Source organism: Peromyscus leucopus, chromosome 1, assembly GCF_004664715.2.
Source record: "Peromyscus leucopus breed LL Stock chromosome 1, UCI_PerLeu_2.1, whole genome shotgun sequence".
Classification (NCBI taxonomy): domain Eukaryota; kingdom Metazoa; phylum Chordata; class Mammalia; order Rodentia; family Cricetidae; genus Peromyscus; species Peromyscus leucopus.
The window spans coordinates 163,989,060-164,011,214 of record NC_051063.1 but is presented as its reverse complement, the minus strand read 5'-3'; the positions used below and the strand labels follow the sequence as shown (position 1 = coordinate 164,011,214).

Genomic DNA, 22,155 nt, shown 5'->3' with positions numbered 1-22,155 from the left:
CACTACTCAAAAGTTTTTAGATTGGGGAATCCCCTGGAAATATTTGGTGGCGCCCCTACACTTGGACCCCTCTTCAAACTACAGCAATAATAATAATAATAATTAAATAAATAATAATTTAAAATAAAAATAAAGACAAATTATAAAATAAAATATAAAATACACGTAATAAATAAATAAAATAATAAAAAAGCTCACAATGGGGGGTGGGTTGGGAGGGGGAGGCTGGAGGGGCGGGAGGAGGGAAGAGGGGGATCTTTGGTTGGTATGTAAAACGAACAAAATTTTTCTTAATAAAATAAAGCTCACAGTAATAGCTTACTGCTCTAAGTATGGTTTTTTACACAATCTAACCACAGTCTCAGCCCAGCCACCTCACTGGGGGGCAGGAGAGGGAGGGCGTGTACCATTTTTACCCTTATATTTATAAACCACAGTCCTTCCATTGGAAGGCACCGAGCAGTGACATGACTTGGCCAAATGGCACTAGGTGGTCTATGATCCTAAGGTCCTAAGTGCTAAGATAGGTTTCTCTTTGCTTTTCCTCTTCCCCTTCCCTCCCCTTCCCCCTCCCCTCCCCCCTCCCCCCCCTCCCCTCCCTCCCCTCCCCCCTCCCCCCTCCCCTCCCCTCCCCTCCCCCCTCCCCCCCACCCCCGCCCCTCCTTTCCTCTCCTGGACTAAGGGTAGAATCTAGGCCCTCATGAACACTGGCAGCTGCTCTATTGCTGAGCCACATCCTCAACCCTCTTTTCACATTTTGGGATGGGGCTGCACTGTGTTGCCCAAGCTGGTCTTGAACTCCTCTGTAGCCCAGCTGGCCTTAAATGTGTGATCCTCCTGCCTCAGCCCCCCAAGTAGCTGGGATGACATGCCTGTGTCTGCAAGCCCAACATGAATAAGATTTCTGTCTTAACAAACACCTGAGGACTCAAACCACAGTGGAATACCTATTGATGTTTACTCCCAGGAATATATTAGAGTGGTTTTTGAATTTCATGTACTGTGTTTATATTATGATTGATCCCGAATGTTGATCTATATTAGTTTACCCTCTGGACTTCGGGGTCCCTAAGAGTGATGTTAGGTTGCCTTCTAGCTTCATTGAGCCCCCTGCCATCTTCAGGTCACTAACTCGTGAACACAGGGGTTCAGAGGATCGCATCAGTGTGTGCTGTATCCACACTTTCTACAATGTACTGGGTGTCTCAACTATAAGGATGGCAGCACTGAACTGGAAATTTTGGCGTTTCCCTGTTATGCTGGGGAGTCCCCAGAGCTGAGGGTTCTAGGTTCACACCGTGGTGGTGTTGAGGATGATCTCAGGGTCATCACGGTTGTCAGCAGGTACCACATCTCGAGGGAGTCGGGGAAGAGCAGGGGTGGTAGGTGGTTGGGTCATCATGGCGACCTTCTTGGCCTTGAACAAGAACCTGGAGGTCAGAGGAGAGCCTGCCATGAGAAGCCGCTCCTCAGCCCAGCCCCTGCGTTCCCACCACAGCATTGTGTCACCCACTTCTGTCCTGGTTAGACCCTGTTAACACCAGGAGCTTGCCTCTGGAGGGCAGAGCCGCCTGGCTGGCCCAGCCCCGTCCATTCCGGAGATGCTGTGAGCTGTGCTTGTGGATGCTGGGCCACCCACTCACCTCTAGAGAGGGCCACTGAGCGCTAAGTGTGGTGCTGCACAAGCACTGGGGGTGAGACAGAGAACTGGGAGTTCAAGGCCATCCTCAGCTATACAGCAAATTGGAGGCCAGCCTGGGCTATGTGAGACTCCAAACAAAACAATAAAAACAAGGCAGAATAGAGAGGGTAACCAGAAATATGGAGGTCCTCTTTGGGAACACACAGTGGTGTTCCCTAAATCAACATTTGCCATTTGTCTGTCTTCCTTCCTTCCTCCCTCTTCCTTCCTTCCTTCCTTCCTTCCTTCCTTCCTTCCTTCCTTCCTTCCTTTCTTTCTTTCTTTCTCTCTCTCTCTGTGTATGTATGTATGTATGTATGTATGTATGTATGTATGTATGTATGTATGTATTCATGTGGGTGCCCATGTGTGCGCATGCTTGTGGAGGCCAGAGGATAACTTTGAGACAACCTTGGGTGTCCTCAGGAGGTGACACCCCCCTTGTTCTGTGAGACAGTGTGTCCTTTTCTTTTTCTTTCTTTCTTTTCTCTTTTGGTTTTTCAAGACAGGTTTTCTCTGTGTGGCCTTGGCTGTCTGAGACAGTGTCTGCTGTTGGCATGGAGTTCACCTGAGTAGGCTAGTTTGGCTAGTCAGAGAGCCGTGGGAACCTGCTGCCTACACTTCGGCAGCCCTGGGATGGCACGCCCATGCTAGACCACTGGCATTTTCATGTGGGTTGTGGGGATCAATGAAGCCTCACACTTTCAAGGCAAGCGCTTTACTGAGCCATCCTCCCAGACCAGTTTGGTTTTTTGTTTTATTTTAATTGATGTTGTTTGTTTGTTTTTGAGACAGGGTCTCAACACATAATGCCGGCTGGTCTGGGTTCATTATGTGTCTCAGGCTGGCCTTAGGAGAACAGTCCTGCCTCTGCCTCCTAAGTGCTGGGATTACAGGAGTGTATCACACTTAGCCTGTTTTGTTTGTTTGTTTTTGTCTTTTCGAGACAGGGTTTCTCTGTGTAGCCCTAGCTATCCCGAAACTCACTCTGTATACCAGGCTGGCCTCAAACTCACAGAGATCCACCTGCCTCGGCCTCCCAAGTGCTGGGATTAAAGGCGTGCGCCACCATCACTGTATCACACTGTTCATCACTGAAGGAAGTCAGGACAAGAACTCAAGCAGGACAGGAACCTGGAGTCAGGAGCTGATGCAGAGGCCATGGAGGGGTGCTGCTTACTGGCTTGCTCCTAATGGTTGTTCAGCCTGCTTTATTATAGAATCCAGGACCACCCGCCCAGGGATGGTGTCTTAGTTAGGGTTTCTTTTATGGAAATAGATTCTTTTCTCACATAATGTATCCTGATTACAGTTTCACCTCCCTCTACTCCTCCAAGTTTCTCCCCAGTAAACCTCCCCTCTGAATCCTCTCCATTTCGGTCTCTCATTAGAAAACAACAGGCACCTGGCGGCAGTGGCACACGCCTTTAATCCCAGCACTCGGGAGGCTGAACCAGGCAGATCTCTGTGAGTTCGAGGCCAGCCTGGTCTACAGGGTGAGATCCAGGACAGACTTCAAAGCTACACAGAGAAACCCTGTCTCAAAAAACAAAACAAAACAAAATAAAAAAGGAAAACAACAGGTTTCTAAGAGATTACGACCAAATGTGACAAAATAAAATATAGGAGATAAAATGAAACTGTCCCATCAATGTTGGACAAGGCAAACCAAGAGAAGGAAGAGAGTCCCAAGGGCAGGCACAAGAATCTGACAGCCACTCCTTCACAGACTCAGTAGTACCATAAAAACACAAAGCTGAAAGCTATACTACATACTCAGAGGACCTGGTGCAGACCTGTTCAGACCCTGTGCTTCAGGCTCTGAGTTCATATGGCCTCTGCTCAGTTGTTCCAGAGGACCCTGTTCTCCTCATCTCCTCCGTTATCTCTGGTTCTTACACTTTTTCTGTCTCCACTTCTGCAGGGTTCCCTGAGCTCAGAGGGCAGCGATTTGATGGAGACATCCCATTTATGTATGTCCCAAGGTCTCTCTCTCTCTCTGCACATTGTCTGGCTGTGGTTCTTTGCATCTCTTCCCATCTGCTGCAGGAGGAAGCTTCTCTGACAATGACTAGATAAGGCACTGATCCCCGAGTATAGCAGAATGTCAGTGGAGTCATTTTATTGACTTTTTTTTTTTTTTTTGATCAGTAGTATTTGGTTTTACCCTAGATCTTTAGGCTGTCTAGTCTATGGTCCTTGGTCAACCAGGCAGTGTCAGATGTGGGTTCCATCTCATAGAGAGGGCCTTAAGTGAAATCAAACATTGATTGGTTATTCCCACAAATTCCATGCCACCAGTGCCCAAGAACATCTTGAAGGCAGGACAGATTGTAGGTCAAAGGTTTTGTGGCTGGGTTGGTGTTTAAGTTTCTTGTTAACTTCCTGTATCAAAGCCACCAGAACATAGGGGCAAAGCCTCCACGGAGTACTAGCTCGACTTCTCCACGTTCGGTGAGTTGTGGGAGTGTTGTCCTAGGCAACGGGGCCCTGTTCTCAGTTTGCAGAGGAGAAGCCATTGTCTTAGCAACAACCTGGGTTTATTGGGGAATTTCCACGGGACCTCTTGACTTGGCCTGTTCTTGAGGTGGGTGGGTTCTTTCTATGTAGCCTAGGCCGGCTTTCAACTTAGGGTTCTTGCCTTCCCCTCCCAAATGCTAGAATTACCGGTGAAGCCACCATGCCTGGTTAGCAAGTCTTCATCGTGTACACTGTCTTATACACTACAAGGTGTGTGGGATCTTCCAACAACAGCCGCCTCCACTGTGATAGATACCAACAACACTCCATCATTTCCAAACAACCTCCAAGAGGCAGAACTGTACTGAATTGAAAGTCACTGTCCTAACAGGGGAAAGGAGATTTTCTTTCAATCCAGTACCTTCTAGAGGCCTTCTTTGAAATTAGTTCAGTTTTGGTTATTTGTTTGGGTAGTGTTATTGTTTTTTCAAGACAGGGTCTCACTATGTAACCCTGGCTGGCCCAGAACTTACTACCTAGACCAGGATGTCTTTGAACTCACGGAGATCCACCTCCCTCTGCCTCCTAAGTGCTAGGGTTAAAGGCGTGCACCACTATATCTAGCTAACATTAGTTTTGGGGGCCACATTGGAGACACAGAATGGATCCCAGCTTAGAAGACCACTCCATGAACACTGAGGCATGGGGGGGAGGGCACAGTAAGCTCCAACCGGATAAGGCAGCTCCCCTTTAGTGTTCATGCATAATGACATCTGTTGAGCACTTTGGGGCCCATCAGATACGCAGGGAGAGCAGCATCCTCCATGTTGTGTAGAAGTATTCTCCAATTTCATACTTCTGTGGAAATGACAGCATCATTGGAAAATAATAGCATCCGCCTGAGCAAGATCTCTCCGTGTTCTGACCTCGCTTAGCACACACCTTAGCACACCCTTTGGGGTGCAATGGAGGCTTCTAAATTATTGAAGCTGCATAAGCGGGGATTCCAGAACAGACCCTGAGCCCCATTCTAGTCCCAGTGTGGACTCACCCTCTCTTCTTGTTCTTCTCAGTGGTTGCGTCTTTCTCATTCTCCGCCCTGGCAGGCTGGGCCTCAGTCCCAGCCTGGGCGGTGCCTCCGGGTGCCCCTTCCTTGGCAGTTCCTTCCTTGCCTCCCTCAGCCTCTCCCCAGCCTCCAGCTGAGCGGCGCAGGTTTTCATAGTCGGGATCAGGCTCTGCTGCCCGGGCCTCATCTTCGGCAGGCGGCTGCAGGCCGGGGGATGCCAGGGGTGTGGCCCCTGCGGTGCAGCGGAAGTGCTGGTGGAACTGGACCGGAAGGCTCAGCCGGAGGAACAGCATCTCCACCAGACTGTTCTGGGAGCCCCAGGTGCGGTGGGTCAAGCGAAGGCAGGGAGGTGTATCCACAGTGCCATCCATGCGGGCCACCTTGGGAGAGGAAGGGAGGAAGCTCTGAGCCAGGCTTGTGAGCTGGGCCAGGGTCCTAAACATGGTTCCATGTAAAGTCACTACTGGGCCTCTGTGTGGGAATTACCCAAAGGTAACCTCTCCTCTGGGCGAATGGGGCTTGGCTGTGGGGTGCTATCAGCCTGTGCTCAAGCTCTGAGCCTTATAAAGGGTAACAGCTTGGTCCTGTGCTGGCATCATTTGGAGGAATTTTCAGGATCTACCTATGCACTCCAGAGTAAGACACCCACATATGCATTCAATGCATAACTCCACACATGCATGCATGCATGCATTCATCCATCTGCCCACCACCCACCCATGCACTCATCCCTGTTCAGACATACATACACATACGTAAATACATGCATTACACATCCATCTGTGCATTACCATTCTTCCATGCATTCATTCATCATTCATCTGCCCATGCATTATCCACCCATCCATACATCATCTATCCATACTACAAATATCTCAGGAGCACCTACTGTGTGCCAGGCACTGTTCTAGGAGCTAGAAATACATGAGTGAATGTAATGAGGGGTCTGTCTTCCTGGGATCCTGGGGGAACTCTGCAGAGAGCAGCTCGGAAGAGTTAGAGTTATGGAGAGGCTCCCCAGAGGAGAGTTGGTGAAAACGCGATGCCCGGGAAGTATGGACAGTGCAATGACATGGTGTCACCGTGGATTTTTACAGATTGCACGCTCCCATGCACTCAGCACCCAGATAAAGAAATGGACCTAGGTCCCCTTTACCACTTGGCCAGTTTGGCTTACAGAAAGGGCACGACCCCAAAGAGTCCTTCCTGTGTGCTGTGTGCTCAAGACAGACTCTCGAGGATTTGTAAGTGTGTGTGTACACATATGTGTGTTGCTGGGGATGGAACCGGGGCCTTGTACACGCTAGGCAAATGATGAACCACTAGGATGCATTCCAGCCCTTAGATTTATGAGACAGGGCCTTGCCATGTAGCCCAGGCTAGCCTCAAACTCTTGATCCTCCTGCTTCAGCCTCCTGAGTGCAGGGTCCCAGACTGTGCCACCAACCCAGGCTTCTCACAGGTTTTCTAGAGACCATTCCACAGGCGGCAGAAGTGGAGTTGATCTCTCCAAGTACCAAGTCCTCACTTGGTCCTGTGTTCCTGTACCTGGAGAATTCACCCCAAACTGTGCCTATGAAACATATCTTTTCTCGCTTCTCTCTTTCCCTCCTTTCTTAAGAGCCCTCTTCCCATTATACCCTGACAACAAAAGATCTCTCCTGTGACTTATGTGTGAAGGAACCAGCAGCGTCTCTGAATTATTCTTTTCCAGTAACAGACTTCTCAGTCTGTCACAGCACAGATTAGCTTGGCCTGTTCTGGAACATTCTATGAATGGACTCCCACAGCCTGTGGTCTTTTCTACTTGACTGCTCTCACTCTGCACTGTGTTTGTGAGATTTGTCTAGGTGGTTCTGTGTTCTGGCTTCTTCATTCTCGACGCTGTCATGTTCTGTTGTCTGCTCTGGTTCTCCTCTCCGGCAAAAGCACATTCCACTCATCCCACCTCCCGTTACACCCACTCTGGCCATTCAGGCTCCACCAGCACTCCTGTGACCTCTTGCCAACAGATGTGCCTTTCCAAAACCCCACCTCAGACATGGCCCTACTAAAAACCCTTCTAAATCCTGAGTTCTAAAATATCCCCCCACATCACTGATGGTGTTGGTAGTGGGAGTGGTGGTGGAGGTGGAGGTGATGGTGGAGATGATGGTGGTGGTGGAGGTGATGGTGGAGATGATGGTGGTGGTGGAGGTGGAGGTGATGGTGGAGATGATGGTGGTGGTGGAGGTGGAGGTGGTGGTGGAGATGATGGTGGAGGTGGAGGTGATGGTGGAGATGATGGTGGTGGTGGTGGAGGTGGTGGAGGTGATGGAGGTGGTGGAGGTGATGGAGGTGGTGGGGATGGAGGTGGTGGAGGTGATGGAGGTGGTGGAGGTAGTGGTGGAGGTGATGGAGGTGGTGGAGGTGATGGAGGTGGTGGTGGAGGTGGAGGTGGTAGAGGTGGTGGTGGTGGAGGTGGTGGTGGAGGTGATGGAGATGGTGGAGGTGGAGGTGATGGAGATGGTGGAGGTGGAGGTGGTGGAGATGGAGGTGGTAGAGGTGGTGGAGGTGATGGGGGGATGGAGGTGGTGGAGGTGATGGTGGTGGTGGTGGAGGTGGTGGAGGTGATGGTGGTGGTTGTGGAGGTGGTGGTGGAGGTGATGGAGATGGTGGAGGTGATGGTGGGGTAGAGATGGAGGTGGTAGACGTGGTGGAGGTGGTGGAGGTGGTGGTGGAGGTGGTGGTGGTGGTGGAGGTGATGGTGGTGGTGGTGGTGGAGGTGGTGGAGGTGATGGTGGTGGTGGTGGAGGTGGTGGTGGAGGTGATGGTGGTGGTGGAGGTGGTGGTGGTGGTGGAGGTAGAGGAGGAGGAGACGGTTTTTGTTTGTTTGCGGGTTTGTTTTTGAGTTAAGGTCTTACTATGTAGCCCTAGTTAGCCCGGAACTCTATGTAGACGAGGCTGACTTCAAACTTGTAGAGATTCACCTGCCTCTGCCTCCCAGGAGCTGGGATTAAAGTCATATATAACCACACCTGGCTAGTTTTTGTTGCTCATGAAATACAGTCTCCACCTCCACCTCCAGGCTGGCCTCAGGCTTACTATGTAGACAAAGATGACCTTGAACATCTGAGTTCCCTGCCTCGACTCCGAAGTGCCGCAGAAACAGGCACGCACTGCCAAGGCTGGTTTGGTTGTTGTCTTTGATCACTTATTAATTACAGAGAGAAAAACAGCAGCTCGGCAGGGGAGCGGTCTGACAGACTCCATTCAATTAAGCAGCCACAGCTGACAGGCAGCCTAGCTGTGTGGAATGTTCAAGCCGTTTGCAGAGGCCAGATGAACGGTTCCTGTGTAAAACAGCACAGTGCCCACATCTGACTCACACACACCTCCATGTGCCGTTTATACATTTACTTACTTTTTCTAGTGCTGGTGACCAAACCTAGGACCTGGCCCATCCCAGGCAAGCAATCTGCTATAGAGCTGCATTCCCAGCCTTTTCGTGTTTTAAACACACATACGACATACAACACAGTTGGGGGCTACGGGAACGGCTGTTTGCTGTTTTCTTTAGGAAACAGTGGTGAGAAGAAAATCTGCGCACATTCATACAGAGGCAAAGTCTTCTCAAATGGTTTTGATGTGCAGCTGGCTGAGGCCATGGATACAGAGCGAATGGCACATGGTACAGAAGGCTGACTGCAATAAACTCTAGCAACCTCCGGGCCGAGACACAAGGCGGCTCAGCAGGTAAGAGCACACTGGCTGCTTGCTCTTCCAGGGGAGCTGAGTTGGATTCCCAGCCTCCCCATGGTGGCTCACAACCATCTGAAACTCCACTTCCAGGGAATCTAATGCCTTCCATAGGCATCAGGCGCACATGAGGTGCACAGACATTCAGGTAGACAAAACATCCATACATATAGAATAATCAAATTAAATTTAAAACAAAACAGATATAACAACCTCATACAATGGAAGGCACAACTTAACTCCTGTGATATTTCTACAGAACACACACACACACACACACACACACACACACACAATGTGAACCTGATTATAATAAAATATCTCCCAAACTCAAATTGAAGGACATTTTACAAAACCTGTAGTCTTCAAAAATGTCCACGTCAGGACTGGAGAGGTAGATGGCACTGTGGTGAAGAGCACCGGCTGCTCTTACAGAGGACCCGGGTTCTATCCCCAGCCCCCACAGGAGGCTCACAAACATCCCTAACTCCAGTTCCACGAGATCTGACACCCTCTTCTGACTTCCACAGGGGCCAGGCACACACATGGTACAGAGACATACATCCAGACAAAACATTCATACAAATAAAATAAAATAAATAAATCCTTTTAAAATGTATTTAAAGTCAAGGCCATAAAAGGCAGAAAAACATCAGAAACATTCTACACAGAGACCTAATCGCTAAATGTAGCATGTGAACCTGCAGTGGATCCTGGTCTGATTGCCACACTGGACAGATTTAATCATGGGCTGGCTGGGGATTAGGCCACAGTGTGCCGGTGTCTGATGTCCTGATAGTCACCATCACCCTGATTCTCTCTGAGCATGCCATAGCTCTGAGGACATGCACATTGTAGTATTTTAGGGTGAAGAGCACATGTCCCAACTGGTCACAGTGTCCCTCCCTTTCCTTTTCCTATTCGTCCTTTGTCTTCTTGAGACAGGGTCTCACATCACCCAGGCTGACCTCGAACTTTCTATGTAGCCAAAGACGGCCTTGAACTTCTGCCACCAGCGCCCAAGGTCTAGGACAACAGGACTGTGCCACAGCTGCTTCCAGTGGGGTCATTTAACCATGATTTTCCTTGCTCTCGTCTCTTGTTTTATAGACGAAGAGGGAAAGTTGTTTATGGAGACTGTACTTTAAAAGGCAACCCTGGGAGCCCATTATGTTGACATCTCCTTCTATGACGTTTATGCATAGAAGACACAGAGAGAAGGATTGTGAAAAGAAGAATGGAGGATGGACATAAATTATGTTATTCCAGAACATGTATTTCAGCAGTAGAGCCCCTGCCTAGAATCCCCCAGTGAGGGGCTGCGGTGTGACTCAGTGGTAGAGCCTCTGCCTAGAATTCCCCAGTGAGGGGCTGGGGTGTGGCTCAGTGGTAGAGTCCTTGCCTAGAATTCCCCAGTGAGGGGCTGGGGTGTGACTCAGTGGTGGAGCCCCTGCCTAGAATCCCCCAGTGAGGGGCTGGGGGTGTGGTCAGTGGTAGAGCTCCTGCCTAGAATCCCCCAGTGAGGGGCTGGGGTGTGGCTCAGTGGTAGAGCCCCTGCCTAGAATCCCCCAGTGAGGGGCTGGGGTGTGGCTCAGTGGTAGAGCCCCTGCCTAGAATCCCCCAGTGAGGGGCTGGGGTGTGGCTCAGTGGTAGAGCCCCTGCCTAGAATCCCCCACTGAGGAGCTGGGTGTGTGGCTCAGTGGTAGAGCATCTGCCTAGCATGTGAAAGGCCCTAGGTTCAATCCCTGGAACCACCACAAGAGAGAGAAGGAGATATGTTATCTAGCACGCACCACACCCTTTGTTGAGCCTCAGCGGCACAGAGTACTAATAATAACCATGTGAGTGGGGACCAGTTCTTACCTCATAGTGGGGGTGCTCAAGAGGCACAGGCTCAAACTGAGGAAGGCTCTTGCTAAACCAGGTGGTCACTGGCCGCTGCATGTTGATGGCGAATGGCTCAAAGCCTTCCTGGAGGCCACAGATGGCAAAAAATCGCAGGGAGCTCACGTCCTGGCCCAGGTTCAGGTGGCCCACCTGACCAGGTCCCAAGCTGCAGACCGGAAGGAAGCCTGAGGGAAAGGGACAAATGTGTGGGGTGAGTTGGCATCCACAGGGACGAGGCGCTGTGGAAGATGGAGAACTAGAGGCAGGAAGACCATGCGAAGAGGTCTCACCGTCCCCGATCTCAATGTCGCGGAAGGCAGTTTCCGAGCCTGAGTCAGACATGAGGACCTCGCCATTGAGGGTGAAGATAATGTTGTTCTCCGTGAGATCAATCATGCAGCCGACAACATCGCCTGACTGCCAGGGGCGTCCGAATGGCTCACTGCCCAAGTGCCAGCGCTGGCCCTGTGAGGGAAGCCAGGAACACACGATGCAGAGAGAGACACACAGGGAAGTGGAGACAAAGGGCATCCAGGAGACACACGCAGCATCAACTTTAGTGCACGTGAAACAGAAAGTCATCCACAGTGCTCCCGTCTTCCTCATCCGTGAGCCCTGAAATTGCCATCATCGTCTCCACCCCACTGCTGCTGCTGCTGCTGCTGCTGCGCCCGTTGGCAGGGGCAGGCACACCACCAAGGTGGTACTGTAGGGCTTGGGCCGGAAGTAAACAAAGGCAGAGAAAGAAAATTGAGCCTACGAAAATCCTCTATACAGACCCATAGGTTCCCAGAGTTGGTGGATAATGATGTGGATGGAGGAGAAGACTGGTACAGGGCTGGATGGGAAAAGGGACACTGTTTGATGGAGGGAAGAAAGAAAATGTGAGGAGATGCACACATAAATAAGTGGGTAGACAGATGGAGTGGATGGATGAGTGGATGGGTAGATGGATGGAGGCATAGACAGAAGGATGGATGCTGCTGGACACAGTGATTCGTGCCTGCAAGCCCAGTACTCAGGAGACTGAGGCAGGAGAATTATGAGTTTAGGGCAAGCCTGGGCTAAATAGCCAGTTTCAAGCCAGCCAGGGATATATGTCAAGACTCTGTCTTTCAAAAAAAAAAAAAAAAAAAAAAAGCTGAGCATGGTAGTGTATGCCTTTAATTCCAGCACTTGGGAGGCAGAGGCAGATGGATCTTTGTGAGTCGAAGCCAGATTGGTCTACATAGTGAGTTCCAGGACAGCTAGGGCGATGTAGAGAGACCCCGTCCTCAAAAAAAAAAAAAAAAAAAAGTATAGATGGATGATGGTGAATAGTATGGATGGATGGAAAGTTGGATGGATGGGTGGATGGGTGGGTGGGTGGATGGGTGGGTGGGCAGATGGATGGATAGGTAATGGATGGGTGGATGGGTGGGTGGGTGTGTGGATGGGTGGATGCATGATAAACAGTACAGCAGAGGCACAAACGGATGTGTGACAGGAGAAAGCACAGGGCCTGACAGAATGGAGTCGAGGGAGGTACCCACTCGGTGCCCATTGAAGACGTAGGCCAACTCGTCAGCTCCCAGCTCTACGTCAGGTCGCAGCTCAGGCCTTGCCCAGCCTACTCGCATCTCTCCTGTGGTGACTGCTTCAAACTCAAAGTACCAGCGGCCGCTCTGGACCGCATAGGACTTCTCCGCCCGGAAGATGCGGGCCCGGTCCCCACGAGCCTGGCTGTCCGCCTGACCTACGGAAGAGGCATGATAGAGTTAGAAAAGCTGGGCAGGAAGTGGATTTCAAGATGTCAAGAGGAGAGGAGAGACCAGAAAAGCTGAGGTCTTCACACGGTCTTGGTGGTTTGTTTGTTTGTTTGTTTGTTGTTTTGAGACAAGCTCTCATTGTGTAGGCTAGCTGGCCTTTAACTTGCTCTAGAGACCAGGCTGGACTTGAACTCACAGATCTTACCAACCTCTAACTCACGAGCGCTGGGATTAAAGCCGCCATGCCGAGCATCATTGTTTTGAATGTGTAGCTACATAGATTTCCAGAGGGTCCCACGCCTATTCATACATAAGCAGCACTCAATGGACTTGGTGACCGTCAGAAAACAAAAGGGGACACGAAGTTGGGAGGAGGAGCATATTGGGGGTGTTAAAGATGAGGGTGGATATGATCTTACTGTATACGTCTATGAAATTCTCAAGAAGAAAGAACTATGCCAGACATGGTGGCCCAGGCCTTCAATGCCAGCACTCAGGAGACAGAGGCAAGAGGCCCTCTGTGAGCTCAAAGCCAGCCAGGGCTGCGTAATGTTTCAGAAGAGGAAGAGGGGGAGGAGAAAAAATAAAAAATATTGCCCTCCCCAATAAACAAATAAAAGGTCACCAGGAGTTCAAGGCCAGCCTCAGCTATACATGTTGGAGGCTCACCTGACCTATCTGGGCTACACGAGACACCATCTTGAAAATAATAATAATCACAGCCAGGCATGGTAGTGCATATCTATAATCCCAGTACACAGGGCGCTGAGGAGGGAGCTCATGATCTTGAGTCTAGCCTGGATTACATAATGAATACCAGGCTAGCTTCAGCTATTGAGACCCTTCCTCAGAAGACAAAAAAATACAGTGTGCAGAAAAGAAGGAAGGGGGGGGGAGGAGACTGGGGACAACAGTCAGTCTCAGGGTCAAGGCTTGGTTTAGGAACTGGCGAAAGATCAGGTTATAGGTAGGGGTTAGAAACTCAGTTCTGGTTCCTTGTTTGAGTGGTTTCATGTTATAGCTATACCCAGGGATTGGGGTTAAAGGTCAAATGTGGAGGTCAGCACTCACTGGGCACCTGGCATGATCCCACAGCTCAACATTGTGGTCCTGGCCCACAGAAACACTGAGTCAGATCAAGGCCAGTGGTCAGACTAGGGCCATGAAAGGGATGATGGGTAAGGGTCATGGTTGAGGGGAAGGGTCAGTGCTCATCAGTCCACTCAAAGTTAAGATTGGAATGTCACCAGGCAGTGGTGGCACACGCCTTTAGTCCCAGCACTCGGGAGACAGAGCCAGGCAGATCTCTGTGAGTTCGAAGCCAGTCTGGTCTACAGAATAAGATCCAGGACAGGCACCAAAGAAAGCTACATGAGATCCTGTCTCGAAAAACAAAGCAAACAAAACAAAACAAAACAGAAGATTGGAAATGTCAACCACTTGAGGCTAATTGGGTCACAGATCAAGGGTCAGGGTTGAAGGTCAAGGTGAGCGTAGGGGTGGAGACAGAGGTCAGCACTCACTGGGCTCCTGGTCAGGTGGCTCAATGTTGTAGCCATAGCCCAGCAGGGTGCGCACAGCCTGGCAGAGACTGTCCCTATTGCTGCGCTTGGTGGCCTCATCCAGCAGGCGGTAGGGCACGAGGCGAGGGTTTCTGCGGGCAGGGATGTCCTGCACAGCGCTGTAGCTCCAGCCCTGTGCCACGCGGTCTCTCGCCCATACGTTGTGCCCATTCTCTGCCAGCCGATCCACCAGGGTTGTCTGTGCGGGTGTCAGCCTCACGTGACTCAGGTCCAGCGGGGCCGGCTTATATCCATTGCTCATCATATACCTGCAGACACAAAAGTCCCACTGTATCGCCCTGGCTAGCCTGGAACTCGCTGTGTAGACTAGGCTGGCTTTGAACTCACAGAGATATGCCTGTTGCGTACTGGAATTAAAGGTGTGCGTCACCCACACTGGGCTGGCTGTGGAATCTTGGTCTGTCCCAGGAACCTAAGATCTTGAGCCCTGTTGTTTTTTGTGTGTCTTTATGATATGTGTGGGATCGAGTATACCATGGTGCACATGGAGGTCAAGTTTGTGGAATCAATTCTCTCCTTCCATCTTTCTGTACGTCCCAGGGATTGAACTCAGGTCATCAGGCTTGCACAGCAAGAGTCCTTACTTGTGGGGCTTGGCTCTGCAATCCTCTTCACTTTTTAAAAGTTAATGTATTTTTTATTTATGTGTATGTGTGTCTGAGTGAGTTTCTGGGCCCTAAAGATAGGACATGAGCTCCCATGGAACTGGAGTTACAGGTGTCTGTGAACCTCCAGGTGGGTGCTGGGAACTGAACCTGGGTCCTCTGGAAGAGCAGCCAGTGCTCTGAAACAGTGAGCCACACCAGCAAGACCCCTTCATCAAGATCCTGGGAGTTTTATCTTTGTTCCTTGTGTGGGAGATTGTGGTTGCATTTAAGATGGGGTCTCACTATATAGCCCAGAAGACCCCCAAACTCACAAGCTTCTTTCTATCTCAGTCTCCGGAAAACTGAAATGACAAGCATGCACCCCCACACCCAGTTTTGGGGATCTTTCCTTTGACCCTGATAACACACTTTGTGAATTCTCACCTCTAGCTTTGGGGTGTCTTACTTCTGACCAATCACCCTTAAACATCTGGCTTTGAAACCCTTGACCTTTGAACTCAGGGTTTCTAATCCCTCACCCATCATCCTAGGACAGATTATTTACCCCTCCAGCAACCTCTGGATTCTTGCTTTCTCCCTCTGACCTTGCATCCACTGTAGATTCCCAGGGCAGATCCTGGCCCTGCATCCCTGGTTCAGTCTCCATCTCTGGAACTCCTAACTCCTCAATCCTGGACACTCACTTCTGACCCTAAGGCCCTGACCCCTGACCCTATAGACTGCATCCTAACCCTTGCACTCCCATCTATGACCTCAGCCTCAGCACATGGCTCTTTGGTCTCTTGAGACCCGCCCGGGGCCACCCACACTCACGTCTTGGGGAGTTTTGTCTTCTTTAGATTGTCCTCAGCCTTCTCGTCAGCCATGCCCACGTGGCAGCCCAGGGCCAGCAGGGTCCTAAGCAGGGCAATGGAACACAAGGTCACACCCCCCGAGTCCCCGCCCCCTTCACCTGCCTCTGGGTCTCTCTCTTTAGCTCTTTCTCGGGCTGCTGTGGTGTCTGTATTCCCTCTTTGGGTCTCACTGACTTCTGTCTTCCTCTCTACAACTCTTTGGTCACAGTCAGTTTTTCCTGAATACGTTTTTCTCTCTCACTTCCCATGTCTGTCTGTCCTGTGCTATGGCTTCCTGCCTCCCGTCTCACTGTTTGTGAGTGTCTCACTGTGTCACAGGGCTCGTCTCAAAGTCGGGGACTCAAGCCATCCACGTGGCTCAGCCTCTCGAGTATCTGGGATGATGGATCACACAAGGCCACACCTGCCTTCCCCTTCTGTGATGTTTCTCATTCCCTTCTCCAGGATTCTGTCTGTCTCAGATACTGTCTGTGCACACATTTGCATGTGCGTATGTGTGCATGTGTACGTGTGCAGAGGCCACGGGTCAGTGTCAGATCTCTTTCCTCACCCAGTTGCTACCTGAATTTTTGAGTCAAGATCTCTCACCTAGCGTCCACCAGCTGGGTACACTGGCTGGCCATTAAGCTGCCAGCCTCCTCCCCAGTGCTGGTATCAGGGGTACACCACCACTCTTTTATGTGGGAGATCTAAACTCAGATGCTCAAGCTTACGCAGCAAACGCTACTGATGAGCCGTCACCCCAGGCCCCTCCTACTCTTGGTTATTTATTTAGGCTACACTGGAGATGTAATCTAGGACCCTGTGCGTGCCAAAAGAGCATTCTAGCACTGAACCCCAGCCCCAGGCCCGCACTGGTGGATTCCAGGCAAGCACCGCACCACTGACCCACACCCCAACCCTCTGCTTCATTTCTCCCAGTCTCCGCTTCTGTCTCTCCTTCACCCCCTCCTGACCATCAATCATCCCCACTCTGCCCCCCCAGTCATCCCCACCCCCCCAGTCATCCCCACTCCACCCCCTCAGTCATCCCCACTCTGCCCCCTTCAGTCATCCCCACTCTGCCCCCAGTCATCCCCACTCTGCCCCTCAGTCATCCCCACTCTGCCCCCCTTCAGTCATCCCTACTCTGCCCCCCAGTCATCCCCACCCCCCCAGTCATCCCCACTCCACCCCTTCAGTCATCCCCACTCTGCCCCCTCAGTCATCCCCACCCTCTGCCCCCCTCAGTCATCCCCACTCTGCCCCCTCAGTCATCCCCACTCTGCCCCCAGTCATCCCTCCCTCTGCCCCCCTTCAGTCACCCCCACCCTCTGCCCCCCACCCTCTGCCCCCCACCCTCTGCCCCCCACTCTCTGCCCCCACCCTCTGCCCCCCCACCTCTGCCCCCACTCTCTACCCTCCCTCTGCCCCCCCACTCTCTGCCCCCCAGTCATCCCCACTCTGCCCCCTCTGCCCCCCTCTGCCCCCCACCTATGCCCCCCTCTGCCCCCCCCTCTGTCCCCCCTCTGCCCCCCTCTGTCCCCCACCCTCTGCCCCCCCACCCTTGCCCCCCACCCTCTGCCCCCCACCTCTGCCCCCCCACCCTCTGCCCCGCCCCCAGCTCTCTCACTTGAGTGTCTCCCCTGACATCTGCAAGTTGTAATTCCGCTCAGGCTCTGGCAAGCTGTGGAAATCCACAAGACATGGATGCAGCCTCTTGTTGTCATCCCGAACCTGGAGAAACACTGGGGTCAATCTTGGGGCTCCCCTCACCCCACCCCTGCACGCTGCCCATTGCTCTCCCACCTATGCTTCTGCCACTTGCAACCCGAAGACTCCTGGTACCTGAAGTCCCAGTACCGCTTCCTCCTCCCCCCAATTCCTGCTCCTCCCCATTCCTGCTCCTCCCCATTCCTGCTCCTCCCCATTCCTGCTCCCCCCATTCCTGCTCCTCCCCCCATTCCTGCTCCCCCCCATTCCTGCTCCTCCCCCCATTCCTGCTCCTCCCCCCCATTCCTGCTCCTCCCCCCATTCCTGCTCCTCCCCCCCACTCCTGCTCCCCCCATTCCTGCTCCTCCCCCATTCCTGCTCCTCCCCCCATTCCTGCTCCTCCCCACCATCCTTGCTCCTCCCCCCCATTCCTGCTCCTCCCCCCATTCCTGCTCCCCCCCATTCCTGCTCCTCCCCCTCATTCCTGCTCCCCCCCATTCCTGCTCCTCCCCCATTCCTGCTCCTCCCCCCATTCCTGCTCCTCCCCCCATTCCTGCTCCTCCCCCCATTCCTGCTCCTCCCCCCATTCCTGCTCCCCCCCATTCCTGCTCCTCCCCCCCATTCCTGCTCCTCCCCCCATTCCTGCTCCCCCCATTCCTGCTCCTCCCCCCATTCCTGCTCCTCCCCCCCATTCCTGCTCCTCCCCCCATTCCTGCTCCTCCCCACCATCCTTCCTCCTCCCCACCATCCTTCCTCCTCCCCACCATCCTTGCTCCTCCCCCATTCCTGCTCCTCCCTCTAGGGGTCTCGGCTCACCGGACCATAGGTCCACCCCTGCTCAATGCGAGTCAGTGCCCAGAGTTCATGAATGTTCTCTGCCAGCTTCTCCCGAATCCGCTCCAGGTGGGGAGGCAAGACGATCTGGGGAAGGGGACATTTGTGAGATCTCTGCGATCCTGTTGCACCTCCACGGTGACCTCTTTTCCCAATAATGTGAGTGAGTCCTGGCTGGCCTCACACCCGCCTTGACTGGAAAGGCTATGTCCAGAGGAGCAAGGGTGCGGCATCATCAGAGTTAAGGGACTCCTGGGGCCAGGCCCATGTGTCCCTGTGGACTGGGAACCCCTTGGAGACAGAGCCTGGGCTGCCCTCATCCTTGAGCTTCCAGAACCACCCAACCAGAGCGAGCATCAGAGCCAGAAAGCTGTTCAGAAAACACTGGCTGAATGGGCAGCCATTTCCTCCTCTCTGTAAAGACAGCGAAGAGACTCTTAGCAAGAGAGCTCCACACACACTGGTGAGCCTGGAACCCAGCGCTTCCGACACCAGGCAGTCACCCTACACTGCTGAACTACACTCCGAGCCCTCACTGGGGGATTCTAGGTAGGGGCTCTACCACTGAGCCACACCCCAGCCCCTCACTGGGGGATTCTAGGCAGGGGCTCTACCACTGAACCACACCCCAGCCCCTCACTGGGGGGTTCTAGGCAGGGGCTCTACCACTGAGGCACACCCCAGCCCCTCACTGGGGGATTCTAGGCAGGGGCTCTACCATCGAGTTCTTTCTCAAAGCTCCTATCTTGAGGTCTTGCCCTGACTTCCCTTACTGAGGGACTGTGGTGTAGAAGTGGAAGCTAAAATAAACCCTTCCCTCTCCAAGTTGCTTTCAGTCAGTGTTTAACCACAGCAGTCGAAGCCTAAGACAACATAAAAATAAATGATTATTGAAATAAATTATTTAGAAGAAAGAATACCCTTGTAGAAAAGCCATACCTGGATGGTGTCCACAGGACAGGGCACAAAGTCCAAGTGTGAGAGGCAGCGACTGGGGCCCACCAGGTGGGGCCCCCGAGGCCCCTCCCGACGGTATTCTTTAATGGGTTGGAGATGGAGTCGCTCCCGAGGGAGCACAGCTTCATGGCACGGCGCATAGCCGGGTGGGGGCAGGAACTTGAATTCACCATGGCGGCCACCAAGGAGGAATCGCACTCTGGGGAGGAGAATGGGCATCGTGGGAGGCTGAGGGGGGAGCTGGCAGTCAGAGGGCGTATGGGAGCAACACTGAGGTTGCTCGGAACGTGAGGACTCCGAGCAGTCTAGGGTTTCCCTAGGATCACAGAAGTCAAATTAGGAGTCACTTAAATTCTACTATAATTACAAAATAAACAGGATTTCCAATGAATGGGAACTCAAAGAGTTGGGGGTACTTGGAAAGTTCTGGATCCATGAAAGGTCTTTGGAGTATGTGGTGATGGGAGAGTCTGAGCTTATTAGACCATCACTGGCCCTCTGAGGCCACTGGGATGTCAAACCGGATTGTAGATCTCTATCAGATCCTAAAGTCACTGGGAGAGTCTGAGGACATGGAGACATCTCTATGAGAGTCTGGAGTCATTACAACGTCATTATGAAATTCTAGGGTTACTCAGAGGTCCCTGGAAGGACACAGGAATTAGAAATCACTGGGGTCACCCTGAGGTCACAGAGACCTTCTTCATGCCACCAACCAGTCATGAAGCAGGCCGCTCTGTCCCTGCCTTTCGGGAGAACAAATTTTGACTGGAGCAGCCAAGTCGAGCTGGGACAGACAGAGGGGCAGGGACGGGTCCTCACTTGACACCAGCTGAGAAGCTCACGACAGGGAAAAAGAGCCCATCGAGGTTGAAGGACTCGAAGACTCCCTGCACGGGGCAGCCGTTGATGCGGAAGGAGATGGACGGCACACTGAGGTCCAGGCAGCAGCTGACCACATCCTCCGGGGCCAGGAGGTGCTGTCCTGGAGAGGTCACTGGGCGCGCCACATGCCCTACGCAAGTCACCAGAAAAGGGTCAAGGGTCAAAGGTTCCACGAAAGCAACTGTATTGGGACAAGTGGTAGCTATTAAGGGATCTTGTGGGACCCGATCTGTAAGAGCAAAGGTTCCCATGGATAGTCCTAAAATTAAGAACTGATGTTAGATTTCCTGGGAGATAGGCGATAAGATGTTAGTCTTCCTAGAGTTCAAATTCTGGAAACTTTGAGGTCATAAATCAAAGGTCAGAGGTCATAACAGGGCAGTCTTCTGGGATCAGCCCTTGTCAGGTCAGAATTTTGAGGCTAAGAGGGAACAGGTGAAGGACAGAATTCTGAAAGTTCTAGAGTTAAGGTCAAATGAGAGGTAAGGAGTCAAAAGTTGCTTCTTCTGGGAGTCGGGATTATTTTTATTATTATAATTATTATTACTATTATTATTATTATTATTATTATTATTATTGGTGGTGGTGGTGGTGGTTGTTTTGAGACAGGGTTTCTCTATGTAGCCCTGGCTGTCATGGAACTCGTTCTGTAGACCAGGCTGGCCTCAAACTCACAGAGATCTATAACCTCTGCCTCCTGAGTGCTGAATTAAAGGTGGGCACTTAAACTCCAAGGGGTGCCGTCAGAATCTTGGACACTCTAGGGCCAAAGGTCAGGGGTGAGACCTCCCCCCCCCCCCGGGAGGGCAGAGGTACCTGTCCAGAGATGCAGCCCATCAAAACCGTAGGAGTAGAGGTCATCGCCGACCCCATTGCCGCCCCAGCCCTCGCCGCCTCCAGGGTAGGGGCTGTAGCCCTCGCTGAGGGCCCAGCCCACGCGCAGGTGAGTGGCCTGAGCTGTCAGAAACGGGGCCACCTCATCCACCATCACTTCAAAGTACCATTTGCCATACTGCGTGGAGCCTTCTGCTCGGCCCACAAAGATGTTGGGGCGGATGCTGTAGGGGAGATAGGACAGGAGAGCCAGGTGGAGGGGAGAGCCAGGTGGAGGGGAAGGAAAGAAAGAGACAAAGAGAGGAACTGAAGTGATGGTTCAGAGGGGAAGAACACTGGCTTCTCGAGCAGAGGACCTGGGTTCGAGCCTGAGGTCAGGACTGGGGGTCAACGCTGAGGTGAAGGGACCCACCTGGTGACGTAGTTGATGAGGTTTGTCTGCAGCAGAAGCTCCCTGCCAGGGAGCAGGTTCTCGGTGATGAGGTCTTGGTTGGAGCGCACAGCCACGCCATTGCACACACACAGCGAGCACAGCACATCCAGGACCTGAAGTCAGGTTCAGAGGTCAAGGAGGGTGAGGCTAGGCAGGCATGGTGGCGCACGCCTTCAATCCCAGCGCATGGGAGGCAGAGGCAGGCGGATTTCTGCGAATTTGAGGCCAGCCTGGTCTACAGAGCGAGATCCAGGACAGCCAGAGCTGCGTAGTGAGTGAGACCTTGTCTAAAAACTGAAAATCGAAAAGGAGAGTGAGGGCACCAGGGTGGGGAGGCTGTGGGAGGGCTGCAGAAGAAAGCCAGAGGGCGAGGGCAGTGTATCCAGCTAGAACATGGAGATCCTGCTTAGGAGGATGGGGTGAGAAAGGTTGGGAGGTCAAGGAGGAAGATCAAAGGTCAAAGAGGAAGGTGAGGCAGGAGGCTGGGGGTGGCCCTCAGGGGTTGGAATAAGGCATCATTAAATGCAGGAAATCAGAGACTGGAGCAGTGAAGGAAGAGGTCAAAGGGCAGAGCGGAAGGTCAACTAGAGCCTCAGGAGTCAAGATGAGATGTTGGATTAGCAAGGGTTCTAAACGTTGGCCTCCGTGGGCCAGATGGGGGATGTAAAGGTCTGAACTGCTTTGAAGTTGTACAGTGGGTACTGATAGAGCCGTAGCAAACTGTAAAGCCTATCTGTCCGTCCGTCCATCCGTCCGTCGTCCCCACCCCCCACCCCCCGCCAATGGCTATAAAATGTGCATTTCAGAGAGCCAACTAAGTTCATCTGTGCCCAGAATCCACTGAAGAGCCATGAATTTGAGACCATCCAGTTGGGATGGAAGTGCATAGAAATAA

At 52.3% G+C, this 22,155-nt stretch overlaps 1 protein-coding gene across 6 annotated transcripts in view; it reads right to left on the bottom strand.

The window, feature by feature from the left end:
- Positions 1–22,155, bottom strand: part of Ryr1 (ryanodine receptor 1) — a 121,632-nt gene that overhangs the window by 80,289 nt on the left and 19,188 nt on the right. For all 6 annotated transcript variants that reach the window (XM_037199577.1, XM_037199566.1, XM_037199568.1 and 3 more), the window contains 13 exons: positions 21,240–21,373; positions 20,810–21,051; positions 19,931–20,123; positions 19,091–19,307; positions 18,134–18,238; positions 17,238–17,341; positions 15,585–15,668; positions 14,104–14,411; positions 12,365–12,567; positions 11,123–11,297; positions 10,809–11,017; positions 5,193–5,587; positions 1,298–1,430 (listed from right to left, as the gene is read on the bottom strand). In XM_037199577.1, the coding sequence (XP_037055472.1) occupies positions 1,298–1,430; positions 5,193–5,587; positions 10,809–11,017; positions 11,123–11,297; positions 12,365–12,567; positions 14,104–14,411; positions 15,585–15,668; positions 17,238–17,341; positions 18,134–18,238; positions 19,091–19,307; positions 19,931–20,123; positions 20,810–21,051; positions 21,240–21,373 (2,502 nt within the window). The remainder of the gene's footprint in view (positions 1–1,297; positions 1,431–5,192; positions 5,588–10,808; positions 11,018–11,122; positions 11,298–12,364; positions 12,568–14,103; positions 14,412–15,584; positions 15,669–17,237; positions 17,342–18,133; positions 18,239–19,090; positions 19,308–19,930; positions 20,124–20,809; positions 21,052–21,239; positions 21,374–22,155) is intronic.